Source organism: Castor canadensis, chromosome 4 (genome assembly GCF_047511655.1).
Source record: "Castor canadensis chromosome 4, mCasCan1.hap1v2, whole genome shotgun sequence".
Taxonomy (NCBI): domain Eukaryota; kingdom Metazoa; phylum Chordata; class Mammalia; order Rodentia; family Castoridae; genus Castor; species Castor canadensis.
The window spans coordinates 83,266,674-83,282,952 of NC_133389.1; the positions used below are offsets into that span (position 1 = coordinate 83,266,674).

Sequence of the window (16,279 nt, forward strand, 5' to 3'; positions counted from 1 at the left end):
TTTTTAAGAGGTTCACAAGAAATAGTAAGAATGTTCCTTTTTTTCTTCAAATATTTGTTGAGCATCACTGTGTATGGGCTCTGTGCTGGGTGCTGGGGTTTGCATAGCACAATAGTCCCTTCCCCCCCACCCCCACCCCCGGGGCTGTCAGCCCCAAGACAGCCCTTTAGCTGTTCCTCCTAAGGTTCCCTCTCCTGTTCTTAAACAACATACCATAATTTCTTCCATTGTTCTTTTTCTTTTTCTGGCAGTACTGGGATTTGAACTCTGGGCCTCTCACTTACTAGGCAGGCACTCTACCACTTGAACCATTCTTTCTTGATCTGTTAACTCTTTATGGTGGATGCTAAGGATACAAAATTTTCTAACCACTACCCCCATTCTTCCATTATGGATTCTTAACATTTTGGGCTAAATCATATTCAATGAATGCATTATTATCTTTATGTAAATTTTGTTTACTACCAAGCAAAGTGGTATACAATGATTTACTTCCATTTTAACATTTTGTTTTTCCTAGAATAATTTTTATTTGGTTATTATTTTTTTATTTTGCCTTCATTAATTCTCCCAAATTCTCTGTAAAACCCTCTAGTACTGTTTTCTAAATCATCAAATGCAACAGGAAATCTATCAATTCCTATTTTTTATGTCAACCTAAAATGTAAAAATCAGTTAGCTATTGTCCATACAATAATTATATTTATTTGGGAATGACAGAACTTTCAGTGAGGATATGCAAACTGTGAACATATTCAAAAAGGTTGAGACAAAGGGAAGGTTTATGTTGTTTGTTTATTTATTTTGAGATGGATCTCCATATGTAGCCTGGGCTGGTCTTGAACTTGAGATCCTCTTGCTTCAGCCATCTGAGTGCTGGGATTACAGGCATGTACTACCATGCCTGGTTTAGAAGTTCTTTTTATATGCAATTGCAGTGACCTCTGTGCAAGCTTGTGGTTACTCTTTGCAATAGCTTACTATCAGGCAATCCTGCATAAAAACCCTTCCTTCATCACCTTCTGGCTTTGTTTAATTTGTTTCTTTATTTGTTAAGGTTAACATAAGTGACTTTATTTTGATTCTCACAACTTTCATATGTCTTTCATAGTTTGCTTCTTGCTATATTAGTTTCCTAGGGCTGTCATAACAAATTGGTGGCTCAAAACAACAGAGATTAGCTGGCCATGGTGGTACATGACTGTAATCCAGCCCCTGGGGGAGGCAGAGATCTGAAGGATCATAATTCAAGGCTGGCCTGAACAAAAAAAGTTAGTGAGACCCCATCTCAAGCAAGCAGTATGTGAAGGTTCATATCTGTAATCCTAGTGATGAAGGAGATATAGGTAGGATGATCATGTTCCAAGACTGGCCTTGGAGGAAAATGCAAGACCCTATCTGAAAAATAACTAAACCCAAAAGGGCTGGAGGTATGGCATAAGTGTTATCACTCTATCCTACCCAGCATACCTGCTGCTGTTCTTTCTAGAGCTTTCTCTCCCCTGCTTGCCTGGGGATGGTTGTTCTCAAGACTTGCTCGGCCCTTATCCTTCATGGGGAGAGCTCTCTTCACTTTCCTCCACAAATTCTGTTTCTTTTATTTCTTGACTCCCCCTCTCTTTCCTTCACTCTCTCGTTGTGTTGGAGCACATCCTCCAGTACACGTCTAACAAAGATGACCTGGAAGGAACATTTTTTTGCATTGTGTATCTGAAAATAGCTTTGTTCCACTTGCACATCTGATTTATCATTTTCCTGGACTAGAACATCAGATTGAAAAACTATTTTCCCCCAGAATTTTGAAGGCCTTGTATTTTGGCATGTGGGGTTGTAGAAATGCTATGCCATTCCCGAGCCTTCTATTAACCTCTCTGCATATCAAATGCAAGGGCGGGGGTGTGGCTCAGTGGTACATCACTTGCCTAGCATGTGCAGGGCCCTGGGTTCAACCCCCAGCACCACAAAAAATAAATAATATAAAACATTTATAGTTTTCTCTCTGGGTTTGGACACACCGTTTTCTTTTTTGGTATGAGATTTGAACTCAGGGCTTTATGTTTGCTAGGCAGGTAGTCTACCACTTGAGCCACTCTACCAGCCTCTCTCTGGGTTTGAAATGTCACCATGGCTTGCTCCAGAGCATGTCTTTTTCTATCAATTTTGCCCACACATGGTGGCCCACTCATCAGCAAATTCTTTTAGTCAGAGAGAACATGTCCTGGAACCATCCTCTAATTTTCTAATTTCCCACTTTGCATTCCACTGTTTTTTGTTTGCTTTTTTCTGCCCTCTAGGAGATTCCTAGTCTTTACCTTCCAAGCCATCTACTGAGTTTTAACTTCAGTTATCTGACATTCAGTCTCTATGCCTGTTTCTTACTGTATGGCTGCGCCTGGTTCACAGCATCCTGTCTGGATCTCGTAGATACAATCTTTTCTGTCTCCGATGATATTCCCTGGAGTTGTTTTGTCCAACCTCTGTCTGCTCCCTGCATGGTCTGTTTCCTCTGAGTTCCTTTTCTCTGGTTGTTTTGTTCCTAGTCTTTTATGTAATCAAATGTCCGTGACCTTGGCGGTCTGTTCATATTTAAGAATGAGTCACTTGGAGTCAACTAAAGGCTCTGGGGGAGGGTCTTGTCTCTCAAGGGACACTGGCCTGGAAGTAGCCACTGTGCTGGGGGGGAGTTCCCTGGCATTGCTCCCTTGAGGCCCTTTTGTCTGGGGTTGTTCAGCTCCTCCAGAAAAGAATCCTTCAATCTCCTGCCTGAGGTGGGGAGTAAGGAGCCAGAGTGGGAGCAGAGTGGCCTGAGGGTCAGGGTTCTTACCATCTAGTGTAGAGAAAGGAATTCCACTAGAACGTAAGCCCCATGTTGAACTTAAAGGCCAGGTGGATACATCTATAGCACTGGCTCCTGGAGGCTGAGGCAAGAGGAATGCTTGAGCCCAGGAGTTTGATACCACCCCAGTAACACAGTGAGACCTCATATCTTAAAAAATAATAAAATAGAGCTGGGGTGTAGCTCAGTGGTAGAGCCCTTGTCTAGCATGTATGAAGCCCTGGGTTCTATCCCCAACATCCTAATTTTTTGTGGGGGAGGGGTACTGGGTTTGAACTCAGGGCCTACACTTTGAGCCATTCCATCAGCTCTTTTTTGTGATGGGTTTTTCAAGACAGGGTCTTATGAACTATTTGCCTGGGCTGGCTTTGAACCATGACCCTCCTGATCTCTGTCTCCTGAGTAGCTAGGATTACAGGCATGAGACACTGGCACCTGGCTAAAAACTTTTTTAATAAATAAAAATTTTAAATAAATAAATTGTTAGTAACCATAGTGAGCATAGTAAAAAAGAAACGTGAAAATAACATATTCTATTTAACCTAATATAACCAAAATAGTATCATTTTGTTGTGAAGGACATATTTTACTTTCTTTTATTAGTCTTCAAAATCTGGGCTCTATCTTGCACCTAACAGCACATCTCACCTGGGGCCAGCCACATATCAGGTGCTTGACAGCCACGTGTGGCAGGTGTCCACAGTACTGGCCAGCACAGACCACTTCATCCCTGCATTCAGCCTGTGCCCATGCCCGTCTGCTGCTGGGCTGCAGCCAGCCCTCCTTGCTGAGTTCCTCTATAGAATAAACTCAGCTGCAGATGCACAGCGAACTCTTTGGTCTCCTGAGAGTAGTACTGGCCGCCTGGGGTGCACACTTCCAAGCCAACCTTTACTCAGTCCCACCCTGTCTCTCATCTCCTGGGGTATCTGGTATTCCCCAGCACCTGGGGACTTTCCCAGCAGCATCACCCCATGTGGCACTTGTATTTCTGCTTTCTCCACTCTGGGACATCAGTTGCTGTCCCTCTGCCAGCTTTCAATGTTCCTGAATGTGTTGACATCTCTGGTCAGCTCCACCCTTCCTTCCCAGTCTTTGTGCTTTTGGGCTGAGACCATTTCTATTATTTTCCCCAGTGTTGGGGATGGAACCCGGGGCTTCACACTTGTTAGGCAAGCGCCTTACCACTAAACTACAGCCCCAGTTCCCATTTCTATTTCTTTACTGTCATATTGGGGGTGGGGAGGGGCTTCGGGGGAAATATGTAAGATCAATTTGCCGTGTTTAACCAATATTTAAATCAGATCGATGCTTCTTCCGCCGGCTGGGTCCCCACCACTCCCCATGCACTTTGCCAGACATCTCCTAGTTCAGAAAGGGGCTCCACCCATTGCTTCCATGGGCTCTATGAGCCTGCCCAGGAATCCTGTCTCTGCTCTCCTTCTATGCAGAGGTCCTCTGGGGCCTGGCCCCAGTTACACCGCCTGGGGACCTGGGGACCTCTGGGTTGTAAGTGTTTCAGGTTCTTGGTGAACTGGACAAAATGCACACAATCAGCAAGCAAAGCATAGATTTAGTGTGAACAGAAATACACTCCCACATAGGACGGTAGGGGTCTGAACAAAGAACTGAAGGCACTAATTCTCTGTTCAGATTGCAATTTATGGCCAAATCTGGGGGTGGAGGAGGGCTGAAAGGGGGCTTAAGAGGGGCATCCCTCTATGATTGACAGCCTTGACTGACAAGAGGATGTTATATAATTTATTTGTGACTGCACATGTCCCTACCTGTACTGCATGCAGTTCTAATTACCTGCATGAGTACAGGGGTATCTCTGAAGGTCAATTGAGGCTGGGTGTCAGTGGCTCATGCCTGTAATCCTAGTTACTTGGGAGACAGATCAGGAGGATCATGGTTCAAGGCCAGTTTGGGCAAATAGTTCGCAAGACCCTCATCTCTAAAATAACCGAAGTATGACTGGAGTCATGGCCTAAGTGACAGAGTGCCTGTTTTGCAAGCACAAAGCCCTGAGTTTAAATCCTAGACCCACCAAAAAAATAGAACCAAAGATCATCTAAGGACAGGTTCCCTGGCCCTCAGTGCAGCCACTAGTTCCCGGACTTTCTCCTCTGCGAATTCTCTTTCATTATGATGTAACAACTATGGCGTTCACTACAGAAAGGGGGTTCCCAGGACTTTTCCAACCAGATATTTCCTGAAGGGGACATGTCCCAGGCAGGACTTAATGCATGCCCCAAGCAGTTCTTTTGCGACATTTTATCCAGTCAGGCTTCACCCCCTCTTGACCAACCTGTACCTCCCTATCCTGCCTCACCAGAAGACCCCAGTGAACTCCCAGCATCCTTGAAGCATGCAGATACACATTGATACAGGATGGCAAAAGGGTTTCCATGGAAACCAAATCTTGGTTCCTGCATAGTACCTGGCTTAGGGTAACAGGATTGTCCTGTCCTTCACACATGGCATTGATGACTGAGTGCTCTCTCTGGCCCCCTCCCTTTGTTTTTAACCCTCAGGTTCTCCAGCCATTTTTGTGATTTCATGGGCTATCACCAGGTACTTTCTGGAAGATGTTGGGTAAGCTGTTGGAAGGAAAGGTAACAAGAGCACACAGACCCAGGGCTGGGGAAGGGGCTCAAGTGGTAGAGCACTTGCCTAGCAAGCTCCAAGTTTGTCAGTACCTCCAAAACCAACAACTGGCTCTCCATAGTCACTGGTTCTGCATCTACAAATTCAACCAACCTCAAATTGACAATATTTTAAAAATTGAGGAGGAGGAAAGGGGATAAAGGACTATAACAGAAGGAGTGAACATGAACTTATTCAAAGTACACTATACATATCTATGGAATTATCACAATGAGCCCCTTGTACCATTAATGTATGCTATTTTTAAAAATTGCTCTGCACTCAGGAGGCTAGCCTGGACTACATAATGAGATCCTGTCTCAACCCCTACCCCTCAAAATGGATCTGTGCCAAGCATGTACAGACTTTCCCTCTTGTTTTTATTCCCTAATGAAACAGTATAGCAAGTATTTATGTGGTGCTTACATTGTATCCAGTATTACAAGTAACCTAAAGATCAATTCACAGATAAAGGCATGCCTACCTTCTATGCAAATACTACTGCATTGTATGTAAGCGTCTTGAGCATCCTGGATTTAGTTATCCACAGAGGATCCTGGAACCCAGTTCCAGTGGATTCTGAGGCTGAACTGTGTTGGACATCGTTCATTTCTACACACAGCATAGACACTTCTTTGGAGCTACCTAAGAAGACCTGTTGCTCAAGTTAGGGTCAAGCAGGAAGCTCTTTGGAGCATCGTCATTGCTCCTCAGCAAGGATCTTCAGACTTCATCTCCTGGGTCCAGGTCTCCTTGCCCACTGGTTCAGCTCTGGGTGTCAGGTGCCAGATAGCAGCTTCAGGAGTGTAGGCAGGTACTGCTCTGGGGGAAGCAAGAGAAGTGCCAGTCCAGTTTTTCCACTCTCCTGGGATCTCACTCCTGCCCCCTCCTTAGCCTTGGGGTTTTACATGCCCTCTAGAACAAGACACAACTGAGCAGTGGTGACATTCTCAACTCCCCGTGTGGTGGTATGGGGACAAACCAGAGCTCTAGCCTGTTTTCTAAAGGAGTGAGGTGCTGAGGTCTTTAAGTCAGGGAAGAAGTGAGGCAGCGAGATGGTGGGAGTCCATTTCTCCAGGGTGGAAGGACACAGCTAGGCTAATAGGCGGGCCAGGGTGGATGAGGCTCACACATGTCCTAAAGTCTAAATTTGGCTCAAAATAATAGTTTCGAAATTTTTTTATTGGGTTAGTTCATTTTTTAAAAAATCTGACAGGTCCCGGTGGCACATAATTTGCAGTCCCCACTGCTTGGAAGGCAGAGGAGAGCCTGGGCTACATAGTAGGACTGTCTCTTAAAAAATAATGATAATATTTAAAAAGAAATCTGGATTTTCTGCCTTTCTGGCAAAACTGGAAAGTTTTGCCTTGTAGCAAAAGTTAGCTGGAGCAGAGCTGTGACTGCCTTGGACCAGGAACAGGCTCTTATTGGCAAGGTCACCTCCATGCCTGATGTCCTGAATCCTGAGGTCACATGTCAGTCACCCAGACACTTCACTCATGATGTCTGCCTCTGTTGGCAGCTGAGTTTGCATGGTGCACCCAAGTGAATCCTGAAAGCAAGATAGCTTTGGGATCCCATGACCCCAGCTCTGAGGTTTCCACAGATGCACAGATGCAGGTGGCCTCAACTCTGTCCCCAGCAGTGCTCCTCAGTGCAGGGACAGAGGGGCAGTTTCTCACAGGACTGGGTGCACACCTGTGGGGACTCAACATGGGTCCTTCATGCAAGGGTTAACTCAGGAAAGGTGTCTGCTGGTCAGCCTAGCTCTGCCTCCTAACAATGCCTGGCTGTTCCTCTCCCCATAGGTGCTGGGACATAAACTCAAAAGCTTCAGTCTGGTGGGTCATTCGAGGGCCTGTGATCCTCTCCATCCTGGTGAGTGGCCATCCTCTTGGGAGCTGGGGGCCAGTGGGACTGATGGAGACAGTGCCAGCTGGCATGGCCAGAGAACCTGGAACCTGGGATTCCTAACAGATCTGCTGGAGGTTGCCAAGAGGGTGGTCCCAGAATCTCTGCCCTGTCAGGAATGGTGGGAGGGTGGGGCAAGAGGTGCCAGCAGGAGGTGATAGTGTCTAACCTTGCTGTTTTCTGAGGAAGGCGGTGAAGCCTGATGAACCCAACTCCTCACTCTCAACTGGCTTCTGCCATTGCCCCCAAATCTCACCTTCATTTGCTCAGCCCGGTGGGGTTTGGTCATTTTTTTAGGTACTCTCTTGTTAGCCTGAGATGAGTTACCGAGATGTCCCCCTTGGTGACAGGGGGAGGTGAAGTTTGGCTGGGGACAGCTAAGTGGAACTATGGTCTTAGGATTCTGCAGTGCTGCTTGTGGATTTGATAGGGAATAGATGTAGGAATGACCCCAGGATGGCGAGGATTGCAGTCCTGGCTGACTTTTCCAATCACCTGGGAGCTTTGAAAAATACTGATAGGCTGAGATTTGGGCTTTAGTTGTAGAGAGGGGCTGGGGCCTGGGCCTTATTTTTAAGTCCCTAAATGAATGTGCTCTGCCACCAGGGTTGGGAGTCCTTGTTGTCTGGCCACATGGATAAGACTAGGGGACAGAGAGAGAACAGGCACAGGGACACTCTGAGGTCCTCAGAGATAACTAACATCACATGGCTCAGATTGATGCCAAGGCCGAGGAAGCAGTTCACAGAAAGTTCCATCATAGGTGACTGGGGGACAAGGGCACAGGTTAGGGAGGCAGCCCCTCCTCTTGCATTGGAATCCTTTGAGAGGGAGGGACTATTTTATGATCGCTCTCTCTCTCTCTCTCTTTCTCTTTCTCTCTTACGGGGTCTCACTATGTAGTCCAGGCTGGCCTTGAACTTGTGATCTTCCTGTCTCAGCTTGCTGGGATACAGGTGTGCACCACCATGCTGGGCTGCCCTTTTTAAAACTACACTTTATGTTAGAGTAGAGCTTGAAGGCATGATTGTAATTCAAGCTCACTTGCACACTCTCTCTCTCTCTCTCTCTCTCTCTCTCTCTCAGAGAGAGAAGAAAGGAAAGGAAAGAAAAGAAATGCAGAATCTGAGGCCAGTATTTGTCAAGATATGAAAGGGAAGTGGAGTAGTCATCCTGAGCAGACCCTTAAGCTCCTGCTGCTGAGGGTGGGAGAGCTGCCACTTCCAGCTATGGTTCCAGTTTGGTTCACCAGGACTCTGGGCATAGGAGCAGGCAGCTGTGATGTGCCACCCTGGCTGTGGTTTCTGCAGTGTTTTCCCTCTACCAAATCCAGGGCCAGGGCCAGGCCCAGGAGAGGGAGCTGGGAAAGCAAAGACACCTCAGCCCCACTCTGCTTTGTGTTTTGCAGGTCAATTTCATCTTCTTTATAAACATTGTAAGGATCCTGATGAGAAAACTGAGAACCCAAGAATCAAGAGGAAGTGAAGTGAACCATTACAAGTAAGTGGAAAGCTCAGACAGAGGCACCCTCAGGCGACCAGTCAGGCAGCAAGCACTTACTGACCACCTACCTTTTACTCGACTAGTGCCAGCTAAAATAAGGAAAAGTCGTGAACCTCGTCCTGCAATGAAAATGGGGTGGGTGGGAAAAATGCATCTGATAATGAAGGATGGGGTGGGGAAATTAAGAAATCTCATGCAGAAAGCCTGTATATAGAGATCTGATCCTTGAGGGAAGGCTACGGGTCCAAATTCAGTCAAATTTGTGTGATTCAAATACAGTTATAACATTTAAGATGTTAGTCACGTTTGTCAGCCTGGCTGCAGTAACAAACTACCACCCACTGTGAGTCTCAAAGAGCAGGAATTTACTTTCTCATGGTTTTGGAGGCTGGAAGCCCAGGTTCAAGCTCCTCTCTGGCCCCTCTTCTTGGCTTGTAGATGGCCACCTTCATGCTGTGTTCACATGTGTTCTCTCTCCTGTGTACTTGCATCCCTTTTCTCCCTGTGCTCAAATTTCCTTTTCTTATAAGAACACTGGTGGGCTAGATTAGCACCCACCTACTGGCCTCATTTTAACTTAATCACTTCTCTAATGACCTTATCTCTAAATACAGTCACATTCTGACATACTTCCAAGTTAAGGGCTTCACCATATGAATTTGGAGGGGACACAATTCACAATTAAGCCTGTAATGACTTTAAAGACAAAATAGTGTCCAGCATACTCTTTCTCCGTGACATCCTAAGTTCTGAGACTTTGTCAGCAGGCGCTCCTTTGCCTGTGTCAGACTCTCCTTCACATTTCAGGAGCCAGGGGGCCAGGATAAAGTTGCCAGATAAAATACCAGATTTTAAAAAACAAACAGCTTTTAAAGGACCTAGTCACAAAGTAATGATCTAACGTGCATCTGAAATTCAGATTTAACTGCACATACTATATTTTTTATATACTAAAATTGGGTACCCTAATCCGGGAAGAAAATGTAAGAGCATCGCCTCTCCTTATAGTCATAATCATTATCTAACAAATAAGAAAGCTGGCTTTGCTCATCATTTGTTAACACAGGTGACATGAAACAGGTATCTAGTTTATGACACAGTTATTTGCCTGGGTGTTTATTTATATGCACTTACTGGTGGAGATGGCAGTCAGAAACTTTGGGGTTGGTCATAAGTTGATGAGTGTTGTGTCTGAATGATGGATGTAACTCAGTGGCAGAGTGCTTGTCTAGCCCTGGACTTAACTCCCGCACTGAAAACAAAAAACAAAACAGCAGAGGCAAACATAAAACTGAAAACAAAAACAAACACCTGAGCCAAGCCTGAGGCAACCAGACTTTATTTAGTTGAGCAGTGCAGGAGTGGCAGTGTGTCCCTGTGTCCCCAGACGCTTGACCAAGTCCACACTCCTGTTGATCCCCCTCTTCGGCATCCACTACATCGTCTTCGCCTTCTCCCCTGAAGATGCTATGGAAGTCCAGCTGTTCTTTGAATTGGCCCTGGGCTCCTTCCAGGTAAGCTTGGGGGACTGTGACTTGGACAGAGTTTTCTGTTCCCTTAGAGAGAAATGAGGCTGTAGAGACAGCAAGCCAGGGAGAGCTTCCTGAAGTTCAGTGAGGGCTTGGGAAGGGGATGGGTCTTTCAGCAGACCCAAGGGACACAAAGCTAGGATCTGCCAGTGCAATGGGACCCTGAGCGGGACCTACAATCTCCACCAGTCAAATGGGGGTGGGAGATGAAATGAAGAAGCCTGAGAGACTGACTTCAGGGGAAGTCACCCAATACGCCAGGTTGCACAACTCTGTAGCACACAGTTATGGAAGATAAGCAGCATGGAAAGCTTGGGAAGATGAGCCTGTGGGAGGGCACTGGAAAGCCAATACCCTAGTCAGTCAGACCAGAAGTCCAGAGAAAAGGCCCAAAGCTGCAGGCTCCCCAAGCAGCAGCAGCAGCAGCTTTGTTTAGAATCAGTTAAGAGAAGGGGCCCAAGGTACAGGAAACCGGGGTGGGTGTCAGGAGGCTGCTGGGGTTTTTAACCACAATTATTTTACTTCTTAAAACCATGTGCAATTAATTACTAATATAAACTGTCATCCAAAGAAAAAAGAGGTGGAAAATTGCCTCCTATTAATTCCCCCAAGATGTGAGGTTAAGACAACACTTAAAAAAAAAAAGTAGGGAAAACATATTTGAATAGGAGGGAGTCTTTCTTTTTTTGCAGCACTGGGGTTTGAACTCAGGGCCTCACACTTGCTAGGAAGGCACTCTACCACTTGAGCTACTCTGCCAATCCTGTTTTTTGTGTATTTATTTATTTATTTATTGTACTGGGTTTGAGCTCAGGGCCTACACCTTGAGCCACTCCACCAGCACTTTTTGTGAAGGGTTTTTTCGAGACAGGGTCTCGTGAACTATTTGCCCAGAGTGGCTTCGAACTGCAATCCTCCTGATCTCTGCCTCCTGAGTAGCTGGGATGACAGGCGTGAATCAACTGCACCTAGCAATAGTAGGGCAACTTAATATGAATCCCAAACCTTGCAGGGCTTATTTGCTCATAGCTATTTCCTTCAACAAAATAATATGGCATCACTTTCAGGAAGAAAATACAGAAGACAAAAGATTATATAGATGAAGGATCAGTGAAAAAAGAAGAAAAAGCCAGTTGAGTTCCTATACAGAACAAATTTGATAAAGTCCTACAAAGGCAGTTGAGGTGGGTCAACTTAAATTGGATCGAAGCTTCCCAGTATTCAAAACAAACAGGCACAATTTGTTTCAAGATGTATGGTACTCATAAAACAAAAGCAAGTGGGCTGGGGATGTCCCCACATGCACAAAGCCCTGGGTTCAAGTCCCAGCATTTGGGAGAAAAGGAACATGCCAGTTGCCCCGAGAAGCCCAGTGATTATAGGCTGTAGAACTTGTGAGAAATTTCTCCCAGTGGGTTTCCTACAATATTCTCACAACCAAACTTTTTTTTTTTCTTAGAGATACTGGGGTTTGAACTCATGCTTGACACTCTACCACCTGAGCCACATCCCCAGCCTTTTTCTGCTGGAGTTATTTTTCAGATGTCTCATGTTTTTGCTTGGTGCTGGCCTTGGACCACAATCCTCCTACCTATGCCTCCTGCACAGCTGGAATCACAGGCACATACCACCACAACCAGCTCATTTGTTAGATGGAGTCTCATTAAGTTTTTCCCTGGACTGGCCTCAAACTGTTATCCTCATGTTCTCTACTTCCTGAGTAGCCATCTCCCCCAGCCCACAAGGAGCAATATTGTCCAGCAAAGCCTTCATCAGGGAGGCCTTGGCCTCCGTAGGGACTCCTGCCTACATTGCCCACTGTTCTTTTCCTCTTGGCTCTTGTAATTTCCAGGAAGGCTGGGCTGACTACAGCCCTTCCAGCAGCTGGGGAACTTGAGGTCTAGGCCAGTGGAAGGACTTGACCTGGCTCATAAAAATGGGCAGTGACCATGTGGAGAGCTTGCAGATGCAGAGCTGCCTTGCCACATGGACAGGGACTTCCTGTCCCCAGAGTTGGGGGTTGTGGTTAGGACTTTGGACTATTCAAGCAAAGGCCACTTGGCTGCTCCCTGGGAAAATGTTTAGAGAAAACCAAGGCCAGGTGCTGGTGACTCACACCTGTAATCCCAGCTACTCAGAGGCAGAAATCAGGAGGATTGTGGTTCAAAGCCAACCTGGGCAAATAGTTCATGAGACCCTATCTTGAAAAAAAGCCATTGAGTGGCTCAAGTGGTAGAGCACTTGCCTAGTAAGTGTGAGGCCCTGAGTTCAAACCCCAGTACTGCCAAAAAAAAAAACCCAGAGTACTTTCCCAGTATGCCTATAGAAGTGCTTATGGAAAAAAAAATCATTAAAAATTTTATATCTGATGTGTAGTACATGCACGTTCTTATGTATATATACACATATGTAAGTTATATATAAACCCAGATGAAATTTTCTTCCATGTACAGAAGGGAAGAAGACAACAGTACTACCAACCTGGGCACTATAGTGAGACCTTGTTTTAAAAAATCAAAAAACAAGGGCTTGAAGAACACACAACCACAACGCCATTATCATTGTCATGTGTTTTTAGAGACTAAAGTGCATTAATTCTTTCTGATTACATTAGTAGTATTACATTAATTCTTTCTGATTGCATTAGTAATATTGCATTAATTCTTCTGATTGCATTAGTAATATTTGCTTATTATAGATAATTTGGAAAATGAGGAAAAGTAAAAAAGAAAAAGAACTGAGTGTGTAGCTCAGTGGTAAGGTGCTTGTCCAGTATGAACAAGGCCCTGGGTTTGATCCTGAGCAGTAAAAAACCAAAATCATATATAATCTCTAACCTAAAACTAACTTCTATCCTGGAAGACACACACACGCGCACACACACACACAATGTGCTTGGTTTTTTATCCTGCTGTTCCCTCTGTCATGCCCATCGTGAACCTTTCTTCATGTCGTTACAGTTATGCGAAGTCTTCATTTTTAGTCACCACTAGTGACCGTGGACTTTACTAAACTTGATAGCTTGTGTGAGGCCTGGCATTGGCACAGCTAGCTTGGGGCTCCTGCCATCCCCTGAACAATAAAAATGTGTCCCTGAATTCTAGGACACAGGATAGCTGAGGTCCAGGTGACTCTGAGTCCATGAGACAGATAGCAGCCTCACCCTGACCACCAGGTCTAGGCCAAACGTACACAACTCTAGTCCTTCGGGAAACCCTCTGTGACTCAGGTCCCTTACTTGTAAAGTGGTCCTACCTCCCAGCAAGGGCTTTAGTGGGAACTTTTTCTTTCTTTTCTTTTCTTTCTTTTTCTCTTTCTTTCCTCTCTCTCTCTTTCTCTCTCTCTCTCTCTCCCTTCTTTCCTTCTTTTTTTTTTTTTTTTTTGTAGACACAGCCTCACTATGTAGCCCAGGCTGGTTTGGAACTCACTATGTACCCAGGCCTGGAACTCTCCATCCTCCTGCCTTAGCCACCTGAGTGCTGGGATTATAGGTGTATCCACAACACCCATCTCTTTGGTGAGGATTGAATGAAGCACTAGGAACCCTAGAAACTCAGAATCCCTCAATCAGCTCAGGACAAGCTGTGCTACAAACCTAGTTCTGAGTCACTTCAAAGCCTATCTTTAAGTGCCCTTCACTCCTTCTCTCTACCAGTGGTTCCAAGTGCAGCTTTAAAAGCTGCTGATGCCCCTGGTACCAGGCCTTCAGATTTTGGGTATAGAGAGCAAGACAAAAACTCCCAGGTGATTCTAATATGCAGCAAAATTTGGAAAGCACAGCCCTGAGTAAGCATTGCTGACATTTTGTGCAGTGTCCCTGATGCCTGAAATTCTAAAGCAAATTCTTCTAGTTTTGCTACTAACTTATTAAGATGCCAGTATCTCCAGCTCAGCGGGAGAGCTCCTGCTTAGCATGCATGAGGCCCTGGTTTCCACCCCCAGCTCCAAAAAAAGTCAATATCCCTGAGTAGTCGTACATATTAACCCACCACACAGGGCTGGTTCATTGCCCTGGGGTCCTTTCTCATGTGATAAGTAGCTAAGGGCAGAGCTGGATGGACCAGGGAAGAAGAACCAGGCCACCCAACGTTAGAGCTGCAACGCCAGCCTCTATGAGGGAAGGGTGATTGCCACTGGGAAGCCTGTGTCAGGCCTGGAAAGAAGGCAGGCTGGCTGAGGTGGGTCCTGAGAGGAGGAGAGTAGGATGTGCCTTGCTGCTCATGGCTCTGCAGGTGTCTTTGGCTGGACTTGGGCATCCAGACCAGAGTTGCTACTCTGGCAGAGCTCCAAGCCAAGGTCCTGGAGACACCATCAAGAAAATAGCAGGGTAAGCTGGGTGCCGGTGACTCACATTGATAATCCTAGCTACTCAGGAGGCAGAGATCAGGAGGATCATGGTTTGAAGCCAGCCCAGGCAAATAGTTTGCAAGACCCTATCTCAAAAACACCCATCACACACGCAAAAAAAAGGCTGGTGGAATGGCTCAAGGTGTAGACCCTGAGTTCAAACCCCAGTACCACAAAAGAAAAGAAAATAGCAGGGCAGTAAGGTCCAGCAAGCATAGATCTCACAAGCCAGGGAACATGGGGCCATGACCATGGAACTGCTCTCACCTGTCCACAGTCTAGGTCTGGACCTAGACACAGTTTGTTCTGGCCACAAATTTGTTCTTCAGTGCAAAGGAGTTGTCCATGCTTGTCTTGAAAATGAGACTCCCACTGGGCTGACCCTGCCCTTCACAGTGGGGTGGGGACATTCTTCAGGGGCCACCAACGCCTACTGCTCCCAGATGGCTCATCTTACTGATTCAAGTGACCTGCCTGGTCTCTCTGTCTGCCAGACCCAAGTCAGCAGCACCTACCTCACTACCAGTGACACCACGTGTTGGAGGCCCTTATGCTAGACACCAGGGACAACAGATGAAAGGAACCCCCAGTCGCTACTGGACAGTCAGAGCACTGTGGGGCCAAAAGACGTGCCAGAGTAGTGCGACCCAAGCCTAGAGTGGTGATTGGAGGACTTGGGCAGGAGTAGGCAGATGAAGGCGCCCAGGCTCAGCTCACATCTCCTTGGTGTGATGCACAAGAGAGCTGGGGATGCCCAGCATGTGTACTAACTCCCGCTCCCTCTGGCAGGGGCTGGTGGTGGCTGTCCTCTACTGCTTCCTCAATGGTGAGGTGAGTGTCTTGGGGTGACCAGATGAGTGTCCTGGGGTGCCACTGGGTCCTAGTGCAAGAGCTCCCTGAGAGAATGGTGGGTGGGGAGGGTATAAAGAGACTGGGCCTCATAACAAAGGGCTTGACAAGTCAGTCTTCCAGCAGTCTGACCTCAACAGGAACAGCAGAGTCATTTGGTGGCATGCACCAGGCACTGCCCCACCCTGTCCTGAAACATGTTTGCTGAAACATAGATTCTGTAGGTCTGGGATATGGCTGGGCCTGAGAAAGTTTTGTTTTCCAGTACTGGGGCTTGAACTCAGGACCTCTGGCTTATGCTTTACCACTTGAGCCACACCCTCAGCCTTTTTTGCTTTACTTTATTTTTCAAATAGGGTCTCGGACTTTTGCCCAGGGCCAACCTGGGACCAAGATTCTCCTACCTCTGCCTCCCAAGTTACTGAGATCATAGTTGTGCACCTCCATGCCCAGCATAACATGTTCTTTAATAAGCACTCTGGGTACTTATTATCCACGGGCAAGTTCAGAAGAAACGGGAAAAGAGCCCAGGCCCCAAACACAGCTCACATTCCTAATGACTCTGCTGTTTGCTCCATGGGTGACCTTGGTCACTTCTCCTCCCTGGGCCTCAGTCTTACCATAGGTGAAATGCGTGACTCAGAAATAGTGTCTG

The 16,279-nt window shown here is 46.3% G+C and overlaps 1 protein-coding gene across 8 annotated transcripts in view; it reads left to right on the forward strand.

Annotated features, from left to right (window-relative positions):
• Sctr (secretin receptor) overlaps positions 1–16,279 on the forward strand; it is a 60,857-nt gene that overhangs the window by 42,833 nt on the left and 1,745 nt on the right. For all 8 annotated transcript variants that reach the window (XM_020184084.2, XM_074070548.1, XM_074070545.1 and 5 more), the window contains 5 exons: positions 5,374–5,434; positions 7,294–7,363; positions 8,805–8,896; positions 10,287–10,413; positions 15,565–15,606. In XM_020184084.2, coding sequence (XP_020039673.2) covers positions 5,374–5,434; positions 7,294–7,363; positions 8,805–8,896; positions 10,287–10,413; positions 15,565–15,606 — 392 coding nt within the window. The remainder of the gene's footprint in view (positions 1–5,373; positions 5,435–7,293; positions 7,364–8,804; positions 8,897–10,286; positions 10,414–15,564; positions 15,607–16,279) is intronic.